General features: G+C 40.5%; 1 protein-coding gene across 1 annotated transcript in view; it reads left to right on the top strand.

Moving 5' to 3' along the window:
* The first annotated feature begins 303 nt into the window (after positions 1 to 303).
* LOC136874923 (GTP-binding protein REM 1-like) overlaps positions 304 to 26,758 on the top strand; it is a 336,448-nt gene continuing 309,993 nt past the window's right edge. Inside the window, exon 1 of the mRNA XM_067148634.2 lies at positions 304 to 391. Within this exon, the coding sequence (XP_067004735.2) occupies positions 304 to 391 (88 nt within the window). The remainder of the gene's footprint in view (positions 392 to 26,758) is intronic.

Here is a 26,758-nt window from a genome sequence, read left to right as displayed (position 1 = left end):
GAAAAGTGAATATCTGAATGCATCTAGATATATTTGAAGTGGACGTTCTTATTGCTTAGCCTTTATATCAATTACTCTTGTGTACCCTGTTACTAGTATGCGGAGAAACGACTATCCCGCAACGCACCTCCAAAAATACTCATAAAAGGGTACTTTGCAGGAATGTCGTTTCTCTATTTCGCTCAGGCGAGCTACAGGATTGCTCGGCTAATATAATCTTATATTTATATTTACAGTACGGTCTCCCAATGCAGCGCCTCTGGCACGGAGACCCCCGTCCCTGTGCCCAAATTCAAAGTTGCTATGTTGGGTGCATCTGGTGTCGGTAAGACATCGCTCACCTGTCAGTTCACCACGTCCGAGTACATATGTGCCTACGATACGTCGCTGGGTGAGTACAATATATTCATCAATATTACTGTTTGTCTTTGTGTTCATCGTTTTGTTTGTCGGATGCCCCTAAGACCAGTTTGTAGCTCCGGTTATACCTACTACACATTCACCGTTCATCCTCCCAGTCGCTCTACCTTGGTGATGATATGTAACAAATATGTCATACATTTACACTTTCGAGGCTCATATCTAAACACAAGTCCCCACACAATCATGTTTCCAATTGTTCGTGTAACTTCTTCCTAACATAACACGTGTTTACTACTTAATTTGAGATTTACCAACAACGAGGAGAACTAGGATTGTAAGGTCTACTGAGTCTTATATTTCATATCACTCTCTTTTCTTCCGATACTTACATTTATTTAATGCTTCGAATTCCTATTCTTCCATGCGGTAAATGTTGGAGGAGTGAATAATGAACCCTTTAATCCTCAGTCTCTACCACCAACAACAGCTATCGCAAGGCCTTCGGTAGTCAAACGACATGTGAAGTAAGTGGCATACGCGCATGCTTATTCAAGTATGACAGTGAATACTTCAATTATTTTCTCACAAAGTCTGAAGTAATATCCAAAATCTCATTGCCGTTTTTAAAGGTATCATAAACTTCACCTTCATTTAGATTTGCTGGAAATATTGTCGTTATTTTTCTAGACATCAGTGATCTAACATAATTTTTATCCTTTACGTTTGGTGCTTGATTTATCAGAAATAGTACTTTGATTTATGAAGTGCGTAGGGATTCCATTTCTGTACGTAATTCTTTAGTTTTAGAATCCTCTTAAGAGTAATGTAGAGAGAGTGACTCATCATTCCTCACTCTTAAAAACATATGGGTGCATAATGAATTAATTTTTCAGTCGGCTTCCAATTTCATGCAAACTCGCGTTTTTCTGGGCCAAGACATTACTATTCTTGGTCTTCCTTCTACATCATTCCATGTCTCCCTCAATGATTTCACTGCTCTGTGAACGGAAGATTGTTTAATATATTTTCATGTGAAAATTGCTTCTCTAGTTTCCTTCCAACTGTATATGAATATATGAAGAAATTCTTCAAACATTAAGAAAATAATTTTTTGTGAATGTTGATATTGTGATCATACCTTAGGACCTGCAGTTTTACAAATAGTCCAAAACATAGGACCGTGACTTTTCATTTTAAAAAATCTCTGGGTATACAGGATGGTTGGAAACAACGTGAAACATAATATGAACGTTAGAGGATTGGTAATACCCATAAACAGTTTGAAAGAAATAATTCGATATCTCACACCGTTCTCATTTTATGAGCTGCTCAAGTTAGCCAATCAGATCGCTTCGCGATCGAATTCAAATGGGCTTTCCGCGCCGGTATAGCTATATTTGTACGTCACGGCTTGAGATCCATGCCAAGAAATCAACATCAAACGCGAACACACCGTTGGTTTTAGCCAGTGGCACCGTAGCTTACTTGCTTTAGTGCGATCCTCTCAGTTCGGAGATCTGTATTCAAACCCCTCCACTGGCGAAGTTTTATTCTTCGACTGGTACTCCCATGCCGGTCATAAGTCACGTGCAGATTTGGCAACAGTGTCGCAGAAAGTCTATTTGAATTCGCCCGCGAAGTGATCTGATTGGCTAACTTGAGCAGCTCATAAAATGACAACGGTGTGAGATATCGAACGATTTCTTACAAATTATTTGTCAGGTTCACAAACCCTCTAACGATCATATACGCGGTTCACGTTATTTTCGGACACCCTGTATAAAATCACGTCCGTATATCAACAACCATCCTTCCATCAGTGTAAAATTCAAATCGGTCATATAGACACAATAGAAGTAAACCACAATGAAGGTCAAAGCAATATGTCTTTACTTTTTAAAAATAATACCGATTATTTTGGTTTTAACTGTCTGGCAAAACTGATTACTTCAGACCTAGCAGATGTACATCAGTCGCCCAGATGATCAGTACTGTAAGATATTTGTAACTTTGGCAACTTGCACGTAATGTACAGTACATAAATTAATGACAAAGTCCTAACTAGACGAAGATGTTAGTAATAATTTCACGGACCGTTGAAGCTTCAACTCTAAGAAATTATCATCAGTTTAGAGAAACTGGACAGCGGGAGTACGACGTAACGAGTGTTCTTCCGAGAGCCCTTGTTCAAATGTGTGGCTTCAGGAAAAATAAAATAGAGTTTGGAGATATACGCGATCATTGGATGGGAGTCGCGGTGAATAGTGTAACAATTGGACAAATTTTGTTTGGGTTGGGTTGGGTTGGGTTGGGTTAGGTTGGGTTGGGTTGGCTTGGCTTGGCTTGGCTTGGCTTGGCTTGGCTTGGCTTGGCTTGGCTTGGCTTGGCTTGGCTTGGCTAGGCTTGGCTTGGCTTGGCTTGGCTTGGTTTGGTTTGGTTTGGTTTGGTTTGGTTTGGTTTGGTTTGGTTTGGTTTGGTTTGGTTTGGTTTGGTTTGGTTTGGTTTGGTTTGGTTTGGTTTGGTTTGGTTTGGTTTGGTTTGGTTTGGTTTGGTTTGGTTTGGTTTGGTTTGGTTTGGTTTGGTTTGGTTTGGTTTGGTTTGGTTTGGTTTGGTTTGGTTTGGTTTGGTTTGGTTAAATCATATGACACAATATCACTTATGTAAACCAAATAATTCGCTCATTCTCCCCGTATATAGAATGAAGAAGATATTGAAATAATATTTCAGTACTGTATTTAACTAATTAGTCTGTAATTTTACAAATTATTACTTTCTGTTTGTCAATATTAAAGAACGAATCATCTTAAGTTCCAAACAAGTGCCGACTCCTTTGTTATAGGAGATAAACTTTTTCAACCCTTGCATTTCAAATCACGTCATTAAGGCAACATTGTTCTCATAAACAAACCTCGAAGATAATCGTATTTAAAGGTTAATATGAAGCGCTTTGAAGAGATAATGATCAAAGAAAATATACCGTTGCTACCTCCAATTAATTTCCCATTCTGGCAGACGTAAGAACGGGTATGCTTTACAAAGAGCAATAAACAGTTAACTAGACATGATGCAGTAATGCAGTGATAACTGAAATGTGTTTTGCAATACCTGTAGCCAGCTCTTTTCAGTTTAGACTAACTTGTCTGCCGAAACTAATTTTAAATAATAAATCTATTAAATACATGCAAAAGAAAATATATGGTAACAGTATTATACCTGAAAATTTAAGTTGTTTCTTTTCCGTATGGTTTCATTTATAGGTAGTTTATAAATGTATTACTCAAAGTTTCGGCAGACTGAAGAACATAACAGTTATTGTAAATATGAAATGTATTTTGCAAGAGAACATGAGTAAAGGAGATTCCTATCCTATTCACTTACATTCAGTTGTTGTTATAGCAATCGTTAGGTATTCAAATCTCTCAAATACGCATCATTTCTTTGCATTAATACGGTATATCAGCGAATCTGTGTTAATGAGTCTGCCACAGGATTATAACAATAAGATCGCAGGTTGAATGTAATTGAATTTTTTAGGGGTGGAGCAGAGGCTATCAGGAACCCCGTGGCGATGTCGGTATTTAAAATATACTGGGGACACATTACATGTCGACTTTTCAAAACCTGCTTGCTTTGTCTTGTGTGTGTGTGTGTGTGTGTGTTATTATTCTTCCAGTGAGATTCCTTCAAGCACATCCCACGCAAATACCTCTTACTTCATGAAGGATAACGAATGACTAACCGTGGCACGGAGGCTCTCAGACTCTACAAGAGCTGCATTCAACCTAGTTTGAGGAAAGAATTTAATTAATAAATAACAATAGCCTTGTAAATCGTCTAAGGACTACGGCCTCCTGCGATGAAGGAACAGAGCTCAGTTTAACTCATCAGGTGACCACGTCCTGAGGAGCATTATTATATTGGTTGCTTCCTAGTTTGTTTCGTGAAACAGTATTATTGCATGTTGTACACTTGTGTAGAATCACCTTCGAATGGGTGCAATAGTGTCTTTCGAGATCCATACTTCGCGAAAACGTATTATCACATTCCTGACACATGTACAGTTTTTCCCCCCGAGCGAGGGATGATATACTTTCTTTGTGAACATTTCGTTCTTGCATGGCTTCCCTTCAGAATGTTTATTAAGGTGTCTTTTTAAGTTCGTGAGCAGTTCCCCATGTGGAAATTCTCTGTTACACATTTTACACTTGCATGTCCTCCTTCCACAGTGTGAGCGAGGTTGACTTATAACAGGGCCTCTCAAACGCCCAAAATCACACGCGTGCAAAGAGCGGCGCAGAGTTCCTGTGCACAGTGCATCGGTCCCACTAGGGTCGGCTCGGACCAACGCTTCGTCTCTGGGCTACTCGGCTAAGCTCGGCTCGACTCGGCTCAACTCAGCTAGGATTTGGAGCGCTACGGAGCAAGCGAGGAAGAGGGAGAGAGGGGGAGCAAGCGAGACAGGAGTGGGGAAAGAGAGAGAGAGCGCTATTGCTCCAAATCGAGGAGTAGGGGTCTGCACTCTGGTCAGCCAAGCGAAGTCGTCTTTTGCACCGTGCACAGTGCATGCTCCAGGCGCATGCACCCGGAGAGGCCTTGACTTATAAGATCGCCACTTCGTGCGAACGTCTTAATGTGTCTTGCTGCTTCCCTGAGTGCTCAGAAGATGACCACAAGGATTCCCTATTCGCGAAAGCGTACTGTTGTATGTTGTATCTTTCACCCCCATCCCGAGGACGCACACTTGCGCGGCTTCTGTCCACAGTATCGCGATGACAATGTTTAAGTTCAGCACATTATGAAAGCGCCTTGTTGCATTCTTGCCACTTGCAATAATTTTATGTTGAAAACATTTCTTAATAAAGTGTCCGGCTCCATGGCTAAATGGTTAGCGTGCTAGGTCATAGGGGTCCCGGGTTCGATTCCCGGCAGGGTCGGGAATTTCAACCATCATTGGTTAATTTCGCTGCCACGGGGCTGGGTATGTGTTGTCTTCATCATCATTTCATCCTCATCACGACGAGCAGGTCGCCTACGGGAGTCAAATCAAAATACCTGCACCTGGTGAGCCGAACCCGTCCTGGGATCTCCCGGCACTAAAAGCCACACGCCATTTCATTTCAGCATACAAAGTAGGGGTCCCCAAAATATGAAAAACGTCGAATTAAGCAATTTACTCAATTGTGCCTAAAGTTGAAGGACGAAAGAGCCCGGAAAGCTTTCAAATTGTGTGCCTTAGATAGCTCCAGTCCGCCTCTGTGGTGTAGTGGTTAGCGTGATTAGCTGCCACCCCCGGAAGCCCGGGTTCGATTCCAGGCTCTGCCACGAAATTTGAAAAGTGGTACGAGGGCTGGAACGGGGTCCACTCAGCCTACGGAGGTCAACTGAGTAGAGATGGGTTCGATCCCACCTCAGCCATCCTGAAAGTGGTTTTCCGTGGTTTCTCACTTCTCCTCCAGGCACATGCCGGGATGTTACCTAACTTAAGGCCACGGCCGCTTCCTTCCCTTTTCCTTGTCTATTCCTTCTTATCTTCCCATCCCCCCGCAAGGCTCCTGTTCAGCATAGCAGGTGAGGCCGCCTGGGCGAGGCACTGGTCATTCTCGCCAGCTGTATCCCCCGAACGAAAGTCTCACACTCCAGGACACTGCCCTTGAGGCGGTAGAGGTGGGACCCCTCGCTGAGTCCGAGGGAAAAACCAACCCTGGAGGGTAAGCAGATTAAGAAAGAAGATAGCTCCATCAAATTAAAAAATAAGAAATTTCGAAAATCACTTATGGTTTAAATGCAGTTACGGAAAAATAGCCTAAAATCGCTTGTTTATTTACTCGTTTTGTTTTTTACACAAATCCTAACCAAATTAACACATTTACATAATTATTTATGTAATGTGTTCCGTGGTTCAATACCCTCAGGTTTTTTTTTTACTTTTTGAAGAATGTCCACACCAAATGTAGTTTTAAGTGCTTAAGTGAAACTCTGCATTGACTCACATTAGCACTCGTAGTGGTAGAAAAAGGCAAACTGCTAATCTAATCGACCGGAGAACGATTGTAATTTTTATAAATAAATAATATATTCTCATATTTTATATTTTATTTACCTAAAATTTCTAGCTCATATACCTAGGATGTTTTCAACACTGAGTTACTTGCGGGTATTTTCCTGGAATTATCAGGAAGGTGACTTTTAGGTTTCCCTCTTCGTGGAAGCGCACGGTTATATATTTCACCCTTACACAATTTATTTTCTAGGAATTTTCATGGACTTAGCGTATCACAGGGCTCGAACCAAGTGCGTATCCCTTCTGAGTGAAAAACAAGTATATGAGATAAATTACAGAAAGTTACTGATCGTTTGACAGCATGGCAATGGATTGTAAATAATAATGACACTCACCTTTTTGCATTGACCGTAATATATTTTGCACTCGAGGAGGACCATTCTATTGTACCCGGTATGAATCATCATTAGAGCCCGGAAATGTAGGCAGTAATAGTTTAGAATGCGAACTTGCTAAAGCGAGTAATAAGTATAGTCTACCCTGTACAACGGTTGTGCTATGAGCATTGCATAAACATAAGGGGTACTGCCCTTAGAATTTATGCTACTCTCACTACATTACGGATTAGCGGGCTGGTCGACACTTCCTAACAACCAAATTAGTTTGCATTCTAACCTATTACTCTATTAAAAAAAACAAGTCTAATCATCATCATAGTGTAAGTGCTAGAAACACCTTGAAATATTAAAAAAGTTAAAATACAGTATCAGTTAATCGTGTATTCTTGCAATCGAATTAATTCTATTAACGTTGTACACTCTTCAGGCTATCTAGGAACCTACAGTGCCCTACTATACAAACATGTACAACCGTAATGTATTGAGGTGATTGGATTAATGGTGGGGGCTCTTGGAACCATATCGAGCCTTTTAAAAGTCCTGCAAGATGCTAGGCATCTCTAATAATACCACAAAAGATATTACAATCTCGAAATCACATGCTACATAATAATGTGTTATTGTCCTTAATCTCTTTTACTATTTTCCTATCTTTTAACAGCATTGTACAACCTGTGACAATAAAGTTCGGTGAATAGTCCCGTATTATCAACGTAGATGAACAATGAACGACAGGACCTTGCTGTCCTTCGAAACAGTCCCCTCCCATAACTATGCACTGCTGAGATCGGCGATACATGTCCTGGAAACTTTGCAAGAAGGCTTCCTTTGGGATGGTGTTCAAAAGCCTCGTCACGTTTTGTTGGATGTCAGGCATATCGTCAAATCTCTTTCTTCCAAAGCGAGTTTGAGTCGTGGGAAAAGGCTCTGAACTTTTTCTGACGAGGGGATCCCGGAGAACGCCGTTCCATTCTTTACCGTTTCGATTCAGGGTTGCGCCGGAGACAACAGGTTTCATCCTCAGTGACTATACAGCTCAAGAAATTTGGAGTCGCATCCGCCGTTTCGACAAAATCCTGTGAAGAATCTAAGCGCGCCTGCATCTGATCGTCAGTCAAGTGATGTGGCACAAGACGAGAACACGTTTCCCTCTTCCCTAATTTCTGGTTAACGATTTGTCGCACGGATTCAAGGTTAATCAGCAGTTCATCCGCTATCATGCGCACAGTTAATCGCCGATAGTTCGTGATTAATGTCCTCAACTTCTCAATGTTTTCGTCACTGCCGGCGGTCGCCGGTCTTCCGCTACTGGGGTTGTCAGAAACACTTTCCCGGCGTCCTCGAAAACCGGTGAACAACTCATACACACACTTCAAAGAGAGTGCTTGATCTTCATAAACGCGTACCAGCATCGCATGCGTTTCTTTCGGTCTTGCCAAGCTTAAAACAAAACTGTACATTGATCCTTTGGTCGTTCTGTCCGCGTCAAACAGGTCTTACACGGCACACAAACGATGCTCAACTGAACAACGTTGGGAGCAGGTGGTCGAACCCAGCTGCTACGCAGGTGCAGCGTTGTGTGTCACCAGTGTTGCCGGATCGACCGTTCTGACTTTATCAACCGAACTTTATTGTCACAGGTTGTATAACCATATTTTGTGTCTTTGCTATGCTTTGTCCCTGTGATAATTTTCAGGAAGCTAATAAAATAAATAAAAACTGAACTAGGTGGGCCGGCACAAGGTTGTACTTGACAGTTGTAATTCATGTTGGCACCACTACAAAAGTGAAATGAAGAACGTCACCCGTTAATCAGAATCACCAGTCTACTGCGTTTTATGTCAGATAGAGTTACGCATATTATTCATGTTAATTCGTATTTCATTCCAAATAGTGCTTACAATATTTTATTTGCTTACAAAAATATGAGCATTTAAAAAAATATAAAGTTTAAACGAGCCACAAACTAAATACAAACTACTTTCAGTTGATTGTTGTTGGCAATATGGGTAGTATAGTGGTGCCATCTATATCTAGATTGACTACCATATTGAAGTGTAGCCGTTTCGTCTGTCGTCGCTAGCACGAGGTCAGGTGTGATTTGCGCGTTTGTGAAAGTTTTGTTTTCTTTGTGAGATAATTGTGAAATGTTATTTTAACGAATGCAGTGCGATATCACGACAACATAGTTATGAACCGCGAAGTGATAATCCCTTGCGCCGTAATTACGCGAGTAATTACGTATGAAAATAAAATATGTTCATATTATTGCACATATTGCTTATAACTAACTATTTGTTTAGTTTTGATGATGTGAACGTGTAATACACATATTTTGGTCAGCATCTGAACCGTTTGTAAAGTCTGGGAATTGCTAATATACAAAAGTAAGCCTATAACCTACAGTATAAGGCGCTTCTACTTTGACATGAGATACAGTGCAGCGAATAGAGTGGGTTACTTCGATTTGTATTTCGCTTTCAGATGAATACGGCTGATGATGATGATGATGATGATGATGATGATGATGATGATGATGATGATGATGATGCCTCAGTTGCTTCTGATTCTGATCCAGACTGTGAAATATTGAACAATCATAAAGCGGTAATACTGATCTCCAGAATGCATCACGATAGCTATTGAAGAGGTTGAGAAGTAGAAATCGGAAATAGTTCTGTTTTATAACAGCACAAAAGGTGGTGTAGACACAAATGACAAGTTATGCCAAACTTACAACGTAGCACGACGAACCAACAAATGGCACTCGTTGTTTTCTATCATCTCTTCAATGTGGTTGTAATCAACGCTTTCGTTGTATGTGAATTCAATTCAAGCCACGAGAAAAACATCCCAAGGAGAGTATTTTTGAAAGAGCTGGCAAAAGAACTAATGAAACCATGGCTGTTGGTACGTGCTACTATACATAGCCTGCCTAGAAATCTAAAGAAAAGACTACGTACAGATGATGGAGACAGGGAAAATGTAGAGGAGCCAGACAATTCAAGAAAGAGTTGCGTGATTTGTCTTAGGTCAAAGGACAGGAAAATTGAAACTAGATGTGTAAAATGCAAGGAACATGTCTGTAGGGAGCACATGAAGAAAATATGCGAGAATTGTGTGTCATGTGAGAAAAAGTACATTTTCATGAACTTAATGTTACTTAATGAGTATTGATTTCTTGTAAACATCCTTTCTAATGTGATGCAGTGTTTGCAGCAAAATAAGATGCAATTGTATTGTAATAATGGTATTTTTTCAATGCATACCGTCCCGGAGGCCTTAAAGACCCCACGCGAGTAATAAAGGGGGGAAAATGAGCGCGAGTACCTAAGGGTTAATAGTCAGGCATTACAATTAGTGCGGAGAACTCGCGAGATTTACGAGAGGGAGAGGAAATTCGTACACTTGTATAGCCGTCTCTTTGTTCCTGTAGATCAAGTTGTGGAACGCGTATGTCAAACTGTATGAATCAGGTATGAACATAAAGTCTCTGAATTTTCATGAATTTTATAGATTATACTTGAAATCTTTTGTGTTAGCACCGGTGTATATTATTCTAACATTTATAGGTATATTTAAAGTGAGATTCTTGTCAACCAATTTCTTCCGTATTTTCTAAGATCGTGATAATAAAAAGTTCGTAGTATATGTATCTCGTATCATTTTGTGTGATGAAATATTGTAAACTTAATCGGTGTGTTGAAAGTTCGATTTTTCTCGACCGATTTCATTTGTATTGTGTATCAGCGTGATTACATTAAAAGAATTTCTCCCGTGCTTTTAAAAACTCACGTGCCGTGCAATCAGCTGTTGTTGTGGCGGCAACATCGCTTCGTGCGCCATTGCAGTGTGACCAACATTCTGCGCAGCTGCCATGTGCAACCTTACGCCGGCCTACCTATAAAATAAAACCTACAATACTCTGAAAGTAGGTTATATGGAATACCTCCGCTATTAATAAATATTTAGTGTCTTCCTAGTATCTTTGAAATAACATTCCAGCTTTCAAGTTTAAAATATAACCATTGATCTATTTTGCCATGTTGACCAATGATTTTTAAATACTCTTTGGTGTAATAATAATTTTGTGTGACTATTTCGAGCCAAGTGCAGCCCTTGTAAGGTGGGAGGTATCTGCCATATGTAGGTAAATGCATATTATTGTGGTGGAGGATAGTGTTCTGGGTGGTGTGTGTGTTGCAGAGATGTTGGGGACAACACAAGCACCCAGCCCGGGCCATTGGAATTAACCAATGAAAGTTAGAATCCCCGACCCACCCGGGAAACGAACCCGGTACCCTCTGAACCGAAGGCCATAACGCTGACCATTCAGCCAAGGAGTTGGACATACTCTTTGGTAAAGCAACGCTAGTAAATCAACTAATGAATTCTACAGTTCAAGAAGAATTACGACATGTTTACACAAAATGCAGATCTCCGGGGTAGTTCATTAATTCGCCCTCCAGGTGCCTCATGCTGTGATTTGACTTCTAACTAAATTGCAACGGTTACGGGTAAAAAAAAAAGGGATTCCATATCTATTGGAGTTACTTCTACTGATGGTTATTCCATATAAAAGATCGGAGAACATGTTTTAATTTGACTTGTACATTAACTTGGCTCTCAGCTTAATCAGTTAAAATGTCGGAGGACTTGAAACAAGCAAAAAAGTTATGAAAGCTGCAATTCCTCATAATTCGCAGCGTATAGAGGTTGTACTTACCTACTCCATACACGAACGAGTTATGGCACACGTTATATGACGGAAACTTGAACACAATGGTTTGATTCTCGGTGGCCTCACAGAATAGCCCATACACAGTTTTTAATAATTATTATTAGTATGTGTATTATTTTATAAAGATCCATTTTTCAAATGGAACAATGCCTATATTTATTTATCCCATACTCACGCTAAGTTCTGAAGCCTCAGTGGCTCAGGCGGCAGTGCGCCGGCCTCTCACCGCTGGATACCGTGGTTCAAATCCCGGTCACTCCATGTGAGATTTGTGCGGGACAAAGCGGAGGCGGGACAGGTTTCTCTCCGGATACTCCGGTTTTCCCTGTCATCTTTCATTCCAGCAACACTCTCCACTATCATTTCGTTTCATCTGTCGGCCGTTAATCATTGCCCCAGAGGAGTGCGATAGGCTCCGACAGCCGGCAAAATTCCTATCCTCGCCGCAAGGTGGGGGCTTCATTCATTCCAACCCTGACCCGGTCACTGACTGGAAAACAGGTTGCTATTTGCTTTACGCCGCACCGACACAGATAGGTCTTATGACGGCGATGGGAGAGGAAAGGCCTAGTAATGGGAAGGACTGCCGACAGTAGGGTTCGAACCCACTACCTCCCGGATGCAAGATCACAGCTGCGCGCCCCTAACCGCACGGCCAACTCGCCCGGTGAAAGTAGATTGTAGTTTTCACTCACGTTAAATTTTATCACAGTACTTTTATATCTTGGTTATTACCCTAATTAGAATCACAAATTCAGTCTAAGCGTAGCCTGAATTTAGATATGACTAATATGTTCTCGATAATTCTTCTTCCAGGTTGCAAATTCTTGATATCTAAAAATAAGTCGCATTTCAGGACTGATAGAATTATTTTAACTCCCACACAGCCACTGAAAATCCGCACCTTGTCCATGAGAGAGTTTACCAAGACTATTGAGCACTATTGAGCTCATGGCTGGAATGATAAATCCGGTATAATGTCAGGAATTTCAACAAATCTACAGCTGTCTATCACCTCATTATTATGGTTGCCATGTTATCATTCATTTTACCGCACCCAAGTGCACTTTTTTAATATGAATTCATCAGAATAGCGCACCGGAACATTTTTAATTACACATTCGACCACAGGCTGCACAATTAACAGGTCGTAGCTGTGTTATTCTGATAAAGCTGACAGGTGACTTATTATTAGGATACTGCAGCTCAAAGTGTTTGAAATAAAAATCCACAGCCTGTTTCCAGTCATTTTACAGGGTCATGAATGGAATTAATGAAGCCCCCATCTAGCGGTTAGGATAGAAATTGTGCCGGCTGCCGAAGCCTGTCGCACACATTTGTGGCAATGAATAATGACTGACAGCTGAAATGAAACAAAATTGAACAGTGTCGCTGGAATGAAATTTGTCAGAAAAAACGGATTACCCGGAGAAAACCTGTCCCGCCTCCGCTTTGTTCGGCAAAAATCTCACATGAAGTGATCCTGATTTGAACCACGGAGTCCAGCAGTGAGAAGTCGGCGCGCTGCCGCTTGAGCCACGGAGGCTCTCCCAAAGCGTTTAAATGCAAAAATAAAAACAGTGTATTTCCATTCTGAAAAGGTATAGGTAGTATAATAATAATAAGGGCGCGTGGCCTTGTGCAGGTCTTTCGAGTTGACGCCGTATAGGCGACCTGCCAGTTTATGAGGATTGAGTCCTACCTATGATGAAGACGGCACACTAATCCAGTCATCGAGACATCAGAATGAACTAATAAAGGTCAAAATCCCCGACTCGGACTGGAATCGAACCCGGGATACCCAGAATCAAAGGCCAGCACGCTAACCATTTTGTATTAGAGCCGGACCTCTGTATAGGTTATGAACACTAACAGATTTTGATATAAATATACGGGGTAAATCACCTAAAATTTGCTCCCAAAATATTTCTGAAATGGGAGGTGTAATTTAAGAAGTGTAACCACGGGCTCATAATTTGTAGTCCACATAGGCCAACAGATTTCAATAATTACTAGAATATGTATTATTTTAGAATGTTACATTTTCAAGTGGAAGATTGTCTATTGACAACTGGACTAAAGTTGATTGTCAGTGGGATTTTTTTCTGGTAGAAGTAGTTTACGGGGTATCGAAGTTTGAACATTGTACATCCCAACAGTTTTCTGCTCCATTCAACTGCTTAGTTACGAGGCTATGATGTTCTTATGTTTGTTTCCTTAACAGAACACTGATTGCGTTGCGCCTTCCTTGTCACCCACTCCGTGATAAGTCAAAATGTAGGACTTGGTGGAACATCGTATTTACCAGCAGTGCTGTAACAGCCGACATATTAATGGTGTGTTCATTCTGTTCTCTTTACACGGAACGATATCCCAACAGACGTCACCCATTGCACCAGCAATCATAACTCGACAATAGAATTATGCATTTAAGAAAGGGCACATGTCCATTTTTTATTTCTTTTTTTTTCCAGATTAACCTTCTTTTCATTCTGACGCACCTTGTCACAAAAGAAAGGTCACTTAACCAGCCAGTAACATGCTGATATTTAAGATTCATTTGGGTGTTGCTTGGAAGTCATTTAAGAAAGGGCACATGTCCCTGGATAAGTGTCCTTTCTTGAATGACTTCTTTGCTTACCGGAAGGAACATCTGCCTGTTCTTTGGTCAAACAGCTGAGTGCACATTTACTTGTTCACTAACGTCGATTACCAAGATTATGGCATCCGTTAATGCAGTTTCTGAGTGTTCTGGTAGCTGTAAAAAGCGTAAGAAGTGTGTAAGAAATGTGCAAGATTACAAATTTAATATGATAAAGCAAGGGAGGATTAGAGGTAGTGAAAATGTCAACAATTCAGGACGAATGATTGCAGCTCGCACAACAGACCAAACTTGCAGGTTATTATAAACCCACATGTGTGTCTTGTTTTATATCAAGTCAATACTGAAATACATTTATTTTTACGACACTTTAATACTTAAGGCTACATTGCTTGTTGATATTATTGTATTTGTAAGGTTCTAATCACAACTGGTGTGCAAAAATTATCTGATAATTACCACAGTTGATCAATCCAAAGCCTAGCTTAATGTTTATGTGCCCATTGGTTTGGCCTGTGTCTCTTTGTAAAAGAAGATAGGCTACATAATTTGTTATTTATTTTTCAGGTGTTCCAAGAAGTGTTTTGAGACAATAGGTGAAAATGAGCAGACGAATATAATAAAACTTTACAGTGAACTGAACAGTAAGGATTAACAAGACATATATTTATCGAGTCTTCTTGAATATGAGCATTTAAAACGTAGAAGACCTATCTGCAACTCCAAAATTAGTAAGCCACCTTCTGGAGTGTTCACGTACAATGTCTTAGTCAATACACAGCGGGTGCCAGTTTGCAAGGTGGCTTTTATGAGTTTGTGTGGTAATCTCAGTACCAAACGCCTGTGGAGGCTCCAGAGTTTACTTCTTCAGGGGAAGTCTCCACAAGATATGAGAGGAAAAGGAAATGAAAACAGAGCTCATAGTGAAGATTTGGTGCGAGTGCTTCATGATCATATAGCTTCATTCCCCGTAACGTCTTCACATTATTCTTCGCGAGAGTACAGATTTCTTTCCTCCGATTTAAGTAGCCAGAAGATGTATGACCTTTTCAAGGAGAAATACCCGACTACCAATATAAATTACGAGTACTATGTTAAGTACTTCAAACAGAATTTAGACCTGTCATTTGGCCCGCCTCAAATTGACACATGCATTAAGTGTGTGGAGCTGACCATGAGAATCAAGAGTCCTTTCCTGAATTTCAATGCCAGGAAGGCGGCTGACGCTGAACTAGTAGTGCATAAACGCAGGAGCAAGAAGTATTTTTCAGTAATGAAGGAAACTGCATTAGTATGAAAGAGTAATCCTGAAATACTAGGACTGCGTTTTCATTTTTGTCAGAACCTTCCCCTGCCAAAAATACCAGTGCAGGACATATTCTACATGCGACAGCTTTGGGCGAACACGTTTGGTATTCACAATATGCTAACTACTTCGTTAGTGCTTTATGTTTACCACAAAGGTAAAGCTCGAAAAGGTGCCAATGAAGTGTTTAGGTTTTTGTTAGTATATCCAAAAATGTGTACCAAAGAGTGTAAAGGAACTTCGACTGTTCTCTGATGGAGCTGTAGGGCAGAAACAAAATCATACAGTGATTCGATAATGTGCAGCACTTGTTGACATGAAACTATTTGAAACCATTCACCATTACTTCCCTATGCGAGGACACTCATTCAATGCCTGTGATAGAGATTTTGCTATCATTAAACGATCTGTTCAAAAAATTGATCGAAGTTATCATGTGAAGCAATATAGTGAAATGATCTTACAGGCACCTAAACGTCACGACAAGTTCACCATCATTCTGGTAGATACGAGTGATATTCTTAACTATACTGCATGGTGGCCGAAATTTTATAAGAGGGGAGGGTTGTCAGATGAATCTCGAGGAAGAGGAGTGCCTACCAACTTGAAAATTCGTTTCCATCCAGCATCATTCATGCACTTTCTTCACTCTGCCAATGATCTGGAAATCGTATGGACAAAAGAGATCATCAATGGCCTTATTGAACGCATCTTCCGTTTGCATCTAGACAGCAACGTTCAGCTTTCTAACGAACTAGCCTACGACGAACCAATTCCTATTGATAGGAATAAGATGAATGGCCTAAACCGTCTAGAAATGTACATTCCCGGGAATACAAAGACTTTTTCAACGAAATACTTGCATGGCCAACTGTTCGTGTGACTGACAATGATTGTGATTAACTGCCATCATTATTGTAGAACAACGAAACAGTGAGTCGAAGTTATCTATCCAAAATTGATTTTCATTCAGCCATCAATGTAGAAAGGGAATATATCCATTTTTTATCTTCCAATTACCATAAAGTCCTTCATCTTTACTCCATATTTTATCACGTAACCTATCCACAACCGTTGACACTAACGGTTAAAATACATACATTTAACGTAACTGGCAAGACTGGCTTTTAAGTCAGTTTTTTGCTCCTCCTGAAAAGTTGCATTTCTCAACATGTGCCCTTTCTTAAATGACTCATTCAATTACATGTGAACCTCTTCAACCAATTACGTGAAACTGGTAGTGTAACATGTAGAAAACGTAACAGAAATGGATGAGTGACTGAAGATGAGGGTGAAATTAATGTTCTAACTGCTGTTGCTATAGATCCGCACGTTTGAAAATTAGCAATCGCACGAGGAAGTGGCATAATTCAGGCAAGTGTACTACGTGTTCTCCACATTCATGAGTTACGTACCGAATTTATGATGTATCTTGTTTAGTGATGAAGCAACAAAGAGAAATTATGGCCGAGGTGAGTGGCTCAGGCGGTTGAGGCGCTGACCTTCTGACCCCAACATGGCAGGTTCGATCCTGGCACAGTCCGGTGGTATTTGAAGGTGCTCAAGTATGTCAGTCTCGTGTCGGAAGATTTACTGGTACATAAAAGAACTCCTGCGGGACTAAATTCAGGCACATTGGCGTCTCCGAAAACCGTAAAAGTAGTTATTGGAATGTAAAGCCAGTATTATTATTGTTTTTTTGATTCGTTGTGCCCAACACTGGGGCGCGTTTGAAATTATTTTGAACAATGTTTCTTCTTCTTTTCTTCCCAATATCTCTTCGTTTCTTCACTGTGCTCCTTTCTGCGTGTTTCTGTCGAGCCTGTATTTTTTCTTGTTGGTTTCTCTGCAAATTTATGTATGTTAACTAAGCTTCTAAATTTCATTCTATCTTGAATGGTTTCGTCCTCAATATCCATTTCTTGTAGATCTTCATGAATTTCTGCTAACCAATTGTTACGGATTTTCAGGGTTAGAGCTAGATTTAGAATTTTCTTTGTCAGCCTGTTGTTATCCATTCTGTGTAGGTGTCCGTAGAATTTTAGTCGTTTCTTTCTGATAGTATCTGTGATTTTTTCTGTAAATTGAAAAATGTCGTGTGGTTTCTTTTTCATCCAAATTCCATTTTCAAACTTTGGTTCCAGGATTTTTCTGACAATTTTCCTCTTTTGTTTCTCAATGCTTTTCATTTGTGACCTGCCGCCAATGATCAGTGTTTCAGATGCACAAAGTGCCTCTGGTTTGATGATCTAAATTAACTTTCATTTATTTTGTTATTTCAAGGTTTGCAACACTCCTTTCTCATTCCGCCGGCGTTTGAATCTGACCAATCAGTAATTTTCTGTAATTAGTGTTCAGCCAATAATAGGTTTCTTATACCTTTTGAATTTGCCAATAAAATGAGGGGGTGTGTCCGGATTTAGTCCAGAACTCTCTCGAACCATCCCGCCGGATATATAAGCTACGGATTTCTCAAGCTACCTTGTCTTTTATCGCCGAATTTCTCTGTGTGTGTGGGGGGGTTAAGTCAGAAGGGGGGAGCCTCGTTCTTCGGCAGGCAGTACATCAGCCCAGGTATGGCTACCAGCTTTATTGTTTTGTAGCTACCTCCGCAGACTTACACGAGGGGAAGGTTCGAATTTCTAACTATGTAACCACCTGTTTTCTAAAATGTAATCCTTCTTTCGGCTAATGTAAAATTACATAAACACTTCAATTGTAAATCACGGATAGAGAGCCGGGCTGAGTGGCTCAGACGGTTAAGGCGCTGGCCTTCTGATCCCAACTTGGCAGGTTCGATCCTGGCTCAGTCCGGTGGTATTTGAAGGTGCTCAAATACGTTAGCCTCGTGTCGGTAGATTTACTGGCACGTAAAAGAACTCCTGCGGGACTAAATTCCGGCACCTCGGCGTCTCCGAAAACCGTAAAAGAGTAGTTAGTGGGACGTAAAACAAATAACATTATTATTATTATTTACGGATAGAGAGTGCGTTACCCTCTCGAGTTCCCCTTCAATTTATCTTGAGGTGACTACGGTTTTGCAACGGTTTCTCTTTTCTGTAAAGCATTAAATTAACCTTCATTCTAGTCACCTCAGTAGCTTGGGATTAGCCTCTGTATCATCGGGCCGCGAGCCCAATCAGGGTTTTATACTTAATTTTCTAGGAGCACAAGGGTACGCCTCCATACATTTTGTGTTCTGGCCAGTAATTTAACCTGTTATTCTTTCGATGAAGGCCCAGTAGTTTGGGTAAGAGATACCCCTGTGTAAAAATTGTAAATTATAGGTTTGGCCTAGGGAGGCCAGAAGTTTGTAAGCTTTTTGTGAAATTGGGAACGCAGTCTCCTTGTTTAAAGTTGGAGAGCATGTAAGCTCTTTTTTGAGGTTGCTAATTTTACTGTAATATTGAAGGGTGCCTTTGGAAGGCCGTATTTGTAACCTTTGGAGCAAAGTGCTCTTGATTTGGGAGATTCTCCCCTCATCCAACTAAACGCAACGTTTGCAATGTTGTAAACTTGTATATTTGGGGCTGGAAGCTCAGCACATGTACTTTCCAATCTGCTATTTGTACCTGTAATCTTGTTATTCCACCTAGTGAAAAGTTTGTTAAGTTTGTGATTTGAAAAGAAACATAACCTTTATTTAAAGTTTTAAGTTAATCTTTGATATAGTAGATAGACCCATTCACCCCGCACCTTCTTTCACCTCTCTGCGATCCACAAAAACACGGTAACAATATTAATAGTCTCCAAATATTAATAATAATAATAATAATAATAATAGTAATAATCGTATGGTCTCAGCTCCTAGCTTGCAGAACTTATGAAGTAGTGCCATCCAAGCGGCCTTCGTACTAATTTCTACATTCCGATTTTGCTACTGACACAGAAGTTGGAACTCTGCTCTTTTGGACGATTATTATTTTTGAGTTACTTTGACAGGAAGGCTCACGCTATAGATAAAAATCATAAACCCGGTACTGCATCATTAATACACCGTAGATTTAATTCAATGGAATCATACACAGCAATAAATATACTAATAACGAGTAATTCTTCCATTATTTTATTATGTTCTATTTCATATTTAAAATGTATGTAGTGTTGACTTTCCATTTCCTCACATTTGTAGCATTTGTTGAGGAAACATTTTATACCAGATTGCGTATATATCTATGGAATCGCCTACGATTCTAGGAATAGGAGAAAAGGAAATTCAATACTAAACCTTTCAAGCGAATATGCTATGAGAGATGCAAAGAAAATGATGCACAAATTGCATTTATTCTGATTGAGTTTCGTACGTCTGACTCATGCACATCACTTCCTCCGCTCTGCCTGTGTCATTGAGATGTGAACAATTGTTGAATCAGGCCCAAACTCGTGCTCTAAGACACGTAACACGACAGTCTTTTACGGGATCGTCCCTTATTTTGAGATTATATTCTAGCGTCCCGATACAATTCTTTTGGGATGCAGACTTGGCCTGTATGTTGAACACGGACATACATAACAATTAATATACAAAACAGCCCAAAAGGCAGAATCTGAAATTAATGTTTAGATAATTACAATTTTTTTCTCAGTTGGCATTTCTGTCATTTTGCGAGAACAGTGACACTAACGCCATGTGGACATGGAAATAACTGAGTGAAGTCTATTGAACATGACATTGCTATGCCTTGAAAATAAATCAAATTGATGAAGTGACAGTCTCCAAATGTCAATTATGGAGAACTAAGATATATAAACAAAATCTACAGGAAAATATTGATTAGAATTGTTAAGTAATGCTGAGGTGAAATGAGTCTTAAATTTAAGGAAGGTTGTTCATTCCTTCTGATGCGTTCCTGGCTCAAATGCTGCTACACGAAGGCTCATTTTCCGGATGAACTTACAGACAAACGAAGAAAATAGATCAATAACGACTGTGTGATATTTCACAACTCTGTATTTCGTATTTAAAAAGGAAGTTCATCTCAGAAATATTATCACAGATTCATAGAGAAATATTAATGCCTCGGCCTTTTCTTTAATATCCGACGAAAAATATGACTTACATTTTTTCAATGGGAATTGGCCACTCTTCACACAGAGAACAATTCCATGAGAGAAATTCACAAAGTGTTTCTGCAGAAGAGAGTTAAGAGATTTGTGGTCCCTCTGTTCCCCTATTTATCTATCTGCGATTATTAATTCTGAAGTAAATTTTTAACATGCCGTGTACAAGATGAACCCACACACGAATGTTCGTCTGGAAATTGTCGGGATTCATAAACGTGAACTACAGCGAGTGATGAATACTTTCCTAAAGAGGTGCCAAATATATGAAATATGTGGAGAATAAAGGCGCACAGTTTCAACACAACCTTGCATAGTTTAGGGACTGCCTGGTAGAGGTGATAAAGACGTGCTCGGTTCACCCGGAAGGACGTGGGTTCGATTTCCCGTCAGAAACCAGATTTCCACTTTCGCAGGTGCATACGGCCCTGAGGTTCACTCAGCCTACACCAAAAATGAGTACCAGATTAATTCCTGGGGAAAGGGTGGCTGGGCGTAGAGCTGATCACTCTACCCCATCAAGTGCCGTGGTTACGGATGGATGCCTTTATCTTCCACCCCTCCAAGGCCCTTCATGGCATGTACGGAGATGACTTTGCATTGTTTTCATAATTTGATAAGTAATGAACTTAAAATTGTTTTTGTTACTCGTGTATGGTTTATCTTCCCGTTAACGACCTCTACGCGCTCTCACCCATAATAATAACACTCAGCGCCGGAGTAAAACATATCTAATCATCCTGTAGTATCGTAATATGTGCAAACTCCCTTTAACATGTTGAAAGAGATTGGAACTGCTACAGAACTTGGCATGTCCAATGTGCTTACTGCAGCAAATCACGTTATGCCTGAACGAACGTGTTGTGTCCCATTAATAAATACTAAACTTCAACTGCCCCCCCCCCCCCAAGAGGGTCATAATAACAAGTACAATCAGGAAATTGTATCATGATAGGTGAACTGAACTACAACAGTGACTGCAGCGAAGCAAATATCGCGTTGAAATGTTGTGAACTCTGAAATTGGACGACAAACATTGAAGGAAGGAAAACTGTGTATACATTGTTAAATGACTAACAATAGCGTCAACTTCTTCAGGTTATTGTTCGATCGACCACAAACTTCCCGCTGGGAGATGCAAGACCATGACACGTATGTGGGAAATTTCATTGAGAGAAAGGAGTGGCACTTAGTATAGCTGTGTGGATGTGTAAGGAACCTCTAATAGTTTCTGGATGAGTACAGCTTCCCTGACGTGATCTTAAAATCGAACACCAGGATTTTAAAAATCAATGCATACTTCATCTAAATTTTAGAATTATAATCATGCATTTTGTCTGCGTGTATTTAACAATTCTTGGTTATTATACAACATATTTATTACAAACTTGGACGTATCAATGTAGATGTTACTGCAAACTCTATTATCAGTATAAAGCAGCTAAAACAATCGTTATGTCTAACCAAATTCTCGAAAGGAAAATCACCAGTCTTAAAAGTCTTTTGAAGAGACTTCGTGCTATGGAAAGGTAATATTTAGCCATTTTATTCCGAAAGAATAAGGCAACTGCCATTTTAATTAACCAAGAAAACCACAGAGAGCAACTGCCTAGAAGAGCTATGGACTACCAAGTGACCGATGCTCAGTTTGAAGGCCTCCGATTACGAGGTGTCATGTGGTCAGCACGACGAATCTTCTCAGCCATTATTTTTGGCTTTTCCATACCGGCGCTGCCATCTCGCCCACAGATAGCTCCTCAATTATAATCATGTAGTCTGAGTGAACGTCTAATCGGCCCTCAGATACAGGTAAAAGTCCCTGACCTGGCCGAAAATCGAACCCGGGGTCTCCGGGTAAGAGGCAGGCACGCTAACCTTACACTGCGGAGCCGGCATTTTTAATTAACAAAGGACAGTTTTCTCGGTTTCCTGTAAACTTACCTACGGATATGGCAAGTTCCGCAACTGGACGACTCACTTCTGGCACGAAGACATATTGCTCCAGTCCGTAACAACCTTGTTGCCAGGTGACACTTTGTGAAACACTGTAGGTAATTCGTGTGAGCCGTGTTGAAAATGTGTATCATTTAAGCGGAAATCGTATAAACATTTTTCTTATTTCGTGAGCACCAGTAAAAAAGCAACACCTCATTATACTCAGCATGTGCATCAGAACAATGTACAGCCAATCGGAAGAAACCCTCGTTGCATGGTGAATATGTGTAGAAGCCCCGGGGTAATTACAACTATCGTACTTTTTGTACAGAATGCGTGACACCGTTAATGCCAGCTTCATTTGTTCAAAGCAGAAACTCGCAGGACGGAATTCAGTGAAACAGATATTACAACTAGTATGAATTTTGTTGGTGTTCTGCCTGTACAACAGTCAGAGACATATGCTTGCAGCGCTTTGTGACGTGTTAAACGAAAATATACAATACAAACTATGCGTTACAAAACGGCACTCCACAGATGAAAGTTATGTAGTTAAAGTACGAGATAATTAAATCTATACTAAAACTGGGATTTTGTGTATGTTTTATTTGTTGCACATTGTCGCCATACAATAATAATAATAATAATAATAATAATAATAATAATAATAATAATAATACCGAGAGAAATCTGATCTCTACAGGACACATCGCCAGGTAGCGAATAGGGGGCCGTTGAACGTGTGAAGGGCTGATCGCAATAACTAATAGGTCCCGGACAAAAAGGTAGCCCTACGTTACTCCTGGAGGCTTTATAGAACAACAAGATGGCGACTACGACCAGTCACGTGTAAACTTGCTCCGCACTTACCTGCCTAATTATCAAGATAACTAGCAGCTGGGATTCCTTGTGTGTGTTCAGTCGTCATCACTAAGTGCACGTTTTGATTTAAAACGGTCAAAATGACTCTCAAGGACGTCGAGAAGAGGTTGTCACAGTACGAGAACCGCATGGCTGAATTTCAAGCTCGCTTGGAGGAAGCCATGACGGCTTCCGACCGCAGTGCAGACAGCAGTGCCGCCAACCCCCAGGAGCTGCTCACCAGCCTAAGCTCTGACTTTAAGAACTTCAGAGATTCCATGGGTGCTGAGATAGCTGACATGAAGCAGGCCATTGCGGAGATCCATCAAAGGATGGATAAACAAGAGGAGATGGCTGATGAAGCAGCCCAGTACAGTAGGCGAAATTGCCTACTGATACATGGGGTTAAGGAATCACCTGAAGAGGACACCTATGGGGCTGTTATAGACGTCATTAAGAACAGACTCAAGGTAGATATTGGCATGGACAGTATCGATAGATGTCACAGATTGGGTGGCCAGCGCAGGACGACTGCCAACGTAGTGGCCACTGGGAACAGGCCAATAATTGTGAAGTTTCTGCGATACCATCAGCGGGACCAAGTCTGGCGGGCGAAGCGACTACTGAAGGGCACAAACATCATGGTCACGGAATCCCTCACGGCAACAAGAAAAGGGATTTTGAATAAGGCACGCGACGCATTTGGACTGCGAAATGTGTATACTCAGGATGGACGTGTGACTGTAATTACACCAGACGGCAAGAAAACCACTCTGATCACTCCTAGGGACCTAAACGTTCTCATCAGGCAGCGTAACGGAGCACAGAATCAGTGACAATGAGTGAATGTGTTATAATAGGGCTAGTTTTAAAATATGTACTCTTGTTTACCATGAGTTTCAAATTTTCCTCAAATAGTGTTAGTTATGTTATTTTTTTGAAATGTGAGTGTGAATGTGTGTGTGCAACAGTCAACGGTCTCATTCAACGGGAGGCAGAGGTGAGTACCCATTGTTTCTGTCAATCTAAGTTAAACATAATCCCCTTGTAATGTTAGCTCAACGCCCGCTACCTGAGCCTGGCTCCGGTCCGCAACCCCCTGTTGCAACAAGTGTCTTGTTGAGACAGGCTCTCTCCTCTACGCCACATGGTTTGCAATGTTGCCATGTGAACGCTCTCTCTCTCCCTGCTCACATAGATGAAATACGTACAATTGTTAACGACAATGACGTACATGTTTTCTGTATTAGTGAAACTTGGCTAAGGCCTACTATCCCTTCCGCTATGGTAAATATTAATAATTACGAACTCGTCCGCTGGGATAGAACGGATGGTAGGAAGGGTGGCGGTGTAGCCCTATATTTCAGAAATGACTTGAGAGGTAGAGTAATATGCACATCACAAAATGCCACTCAACCGGGACCAGAGTTCATGGTCGTGGAGATCACCGTTAAAGGGACGAAAGTCCTCTTCGCCGTAGTTTATAAACCTCCAGATATAGTGAACATGATGGAGTTGGAAGCTTGTTTATTCAACCTAGTACCAACTTACGAACATATCGTACTATTAGGAGACTTAAATATAAACTTACTGAAAGAATCAGCTCAGAAGGACAAACTACTTGATATACTATTTTCCTGTAACCTTACGATTCTCCCATTAAATCCTACCAACCATATATATAGCAATAATCACACTTCACACTCACTAATCGATCTAATCATAACAAACAATCCCCAGAAAGCCTTAAATCACGGCCAAATTCCTGTTCCATCGATCTCAACACACGACCTAGTTTATTTATCCTATTCTCTTCGCATACCCAAATACAAACCTAAGTTCACCACTTGTAGGAATATAAGAGATATTAATTTAGATCAACTGAAGTATGACGCCTACAACCTACCATGGAACGATATTCTACTACTAGACGATATTGACGCAAAAATAGACAAACTAAATTCCCTCATTACTAGTCTATACCACAAACACGCTCCCAAACGACAAGTGAAAGTGAGTCGCCCCCCCTGCCCATGGCTAAATGACGAAATTAAGAATTTGATGGCTCGCCGTGATTCATGGTTCCGACGGTACAAACGTACCCGTAACGAATCCTATTTTGAAAACTATCGGGTACTTAGGAACAGAATTAAGCAAGAAATCAGAAATCAGAAATTTAAGTACTTAAACTGTCTTTCAGGTAAACTGAATGCCAGGAATTCCTGGAAAGAACTACGCTCTCTTGGTATTGTAAAGGGCCAACAACAGCAACGTGAACCAACTGTTCCCCTAGATGACCTTATTACATATTTCTCTGAAGAACGAATCACGTTTAAACCAATCAATCAGGCAGAATTAAATACGAATCAACCAGCCGTCCCTCCACTTAACCGTCCTCAATTTTCGTTCCAAGAGGTCACTAGCAACCAAATTAAAAAAGTACTGTACTCTATTAAATCTAAAGCAGTAGGAGTAGATGACATCCCTATACATTTCATACATAATATAATAGGCGCTATCCTCCCGATGATCACACATATATTCAATTACTGTCTCAGAAATGGAACTTTCCCTGCACTCTGGAAACAAGCTAATGTCATCCCAGTGCCCAAGATAAACGATCCTAAACTGACCTCTGACTATCGCCCAGTTTCTATTCTTCCAGCGCTTTCTAAGGCTTTGGAAAGACTGGTGTACGAGCAAGTATTGAAATATTTAAATAACTATTCTCTCCTTGACCCATTACAATCAGGCTTTAAGAAAGGGTACAGCACTGCCACGGCTCTCCTTAAAGTGACAGAAGACATCAGACTAGCTATGGAACAACGACAACTTACAGTACTAACGCTACTGGATTTCAGTGGTGCATTTGATACAATAGACGTACAGCTACTAATTAAGAAAATGGAATCTTACTTGTTTGACCCTTTAGTACTGAAGTTTTTTTCGTCATATTTGAAAGATCGGAGGCAGCGGGTGATAACTCGCGAAAGAAATTCAGAATGGCGTACAAGGAAAGTTGGCACGCCACAAGGTAGTATTTTAGGACCGTTGCTTTTTACATTGTATATCAATGACATTTCATCTTCTCTAAAAACGTGTAATTATCACCTATATGCTGATGATCTCCAAATTTACTACCATTGCAGCTTAAGCGAATTACCAAACGCAGTAAAATGCATAAATGATGACATGAAAAAACTCAGTGAATATGCTCTCGCAAACAGACTTCTCATAAATCCATCAAAATCGCAAGCTATCATTGTCGGTTCCCAGAAGCTCCTACACAAGATCAATGATTCGATCATTCCTCCTTTACAAATAAATAATAGCACAATTCCGTACAGTAAAACAGTGAGAAATCTTGGGGTGACTATGACTGAAACTCTAAATTGGACAGAACATATCAAAAACATAAGTCATAAGGTGTTTGCTACTCTACACCCACTGAAATTAAACAAAGATATTATACCACTAAACATGCGGCAAA

This window comes from Anabrus simplex, chromosome 5 (assembly GCF_040414725.1).
Source record: "Anabrus simplex isolate iqAnaSimp1 chromosome 5, ASM4041472v1, whole genome shotgun sequence".
In the NCBI taxonomy this organism is placed as follows: Eukaryota; Metazoa; Arthropoda; class Insecta; order Orthoptera; family Tettigoniidae; genus Anabrus; species Anabrus simplex.
This window is presented reverse-complemented; position numbering and strand designations above follow the sequence as displayed.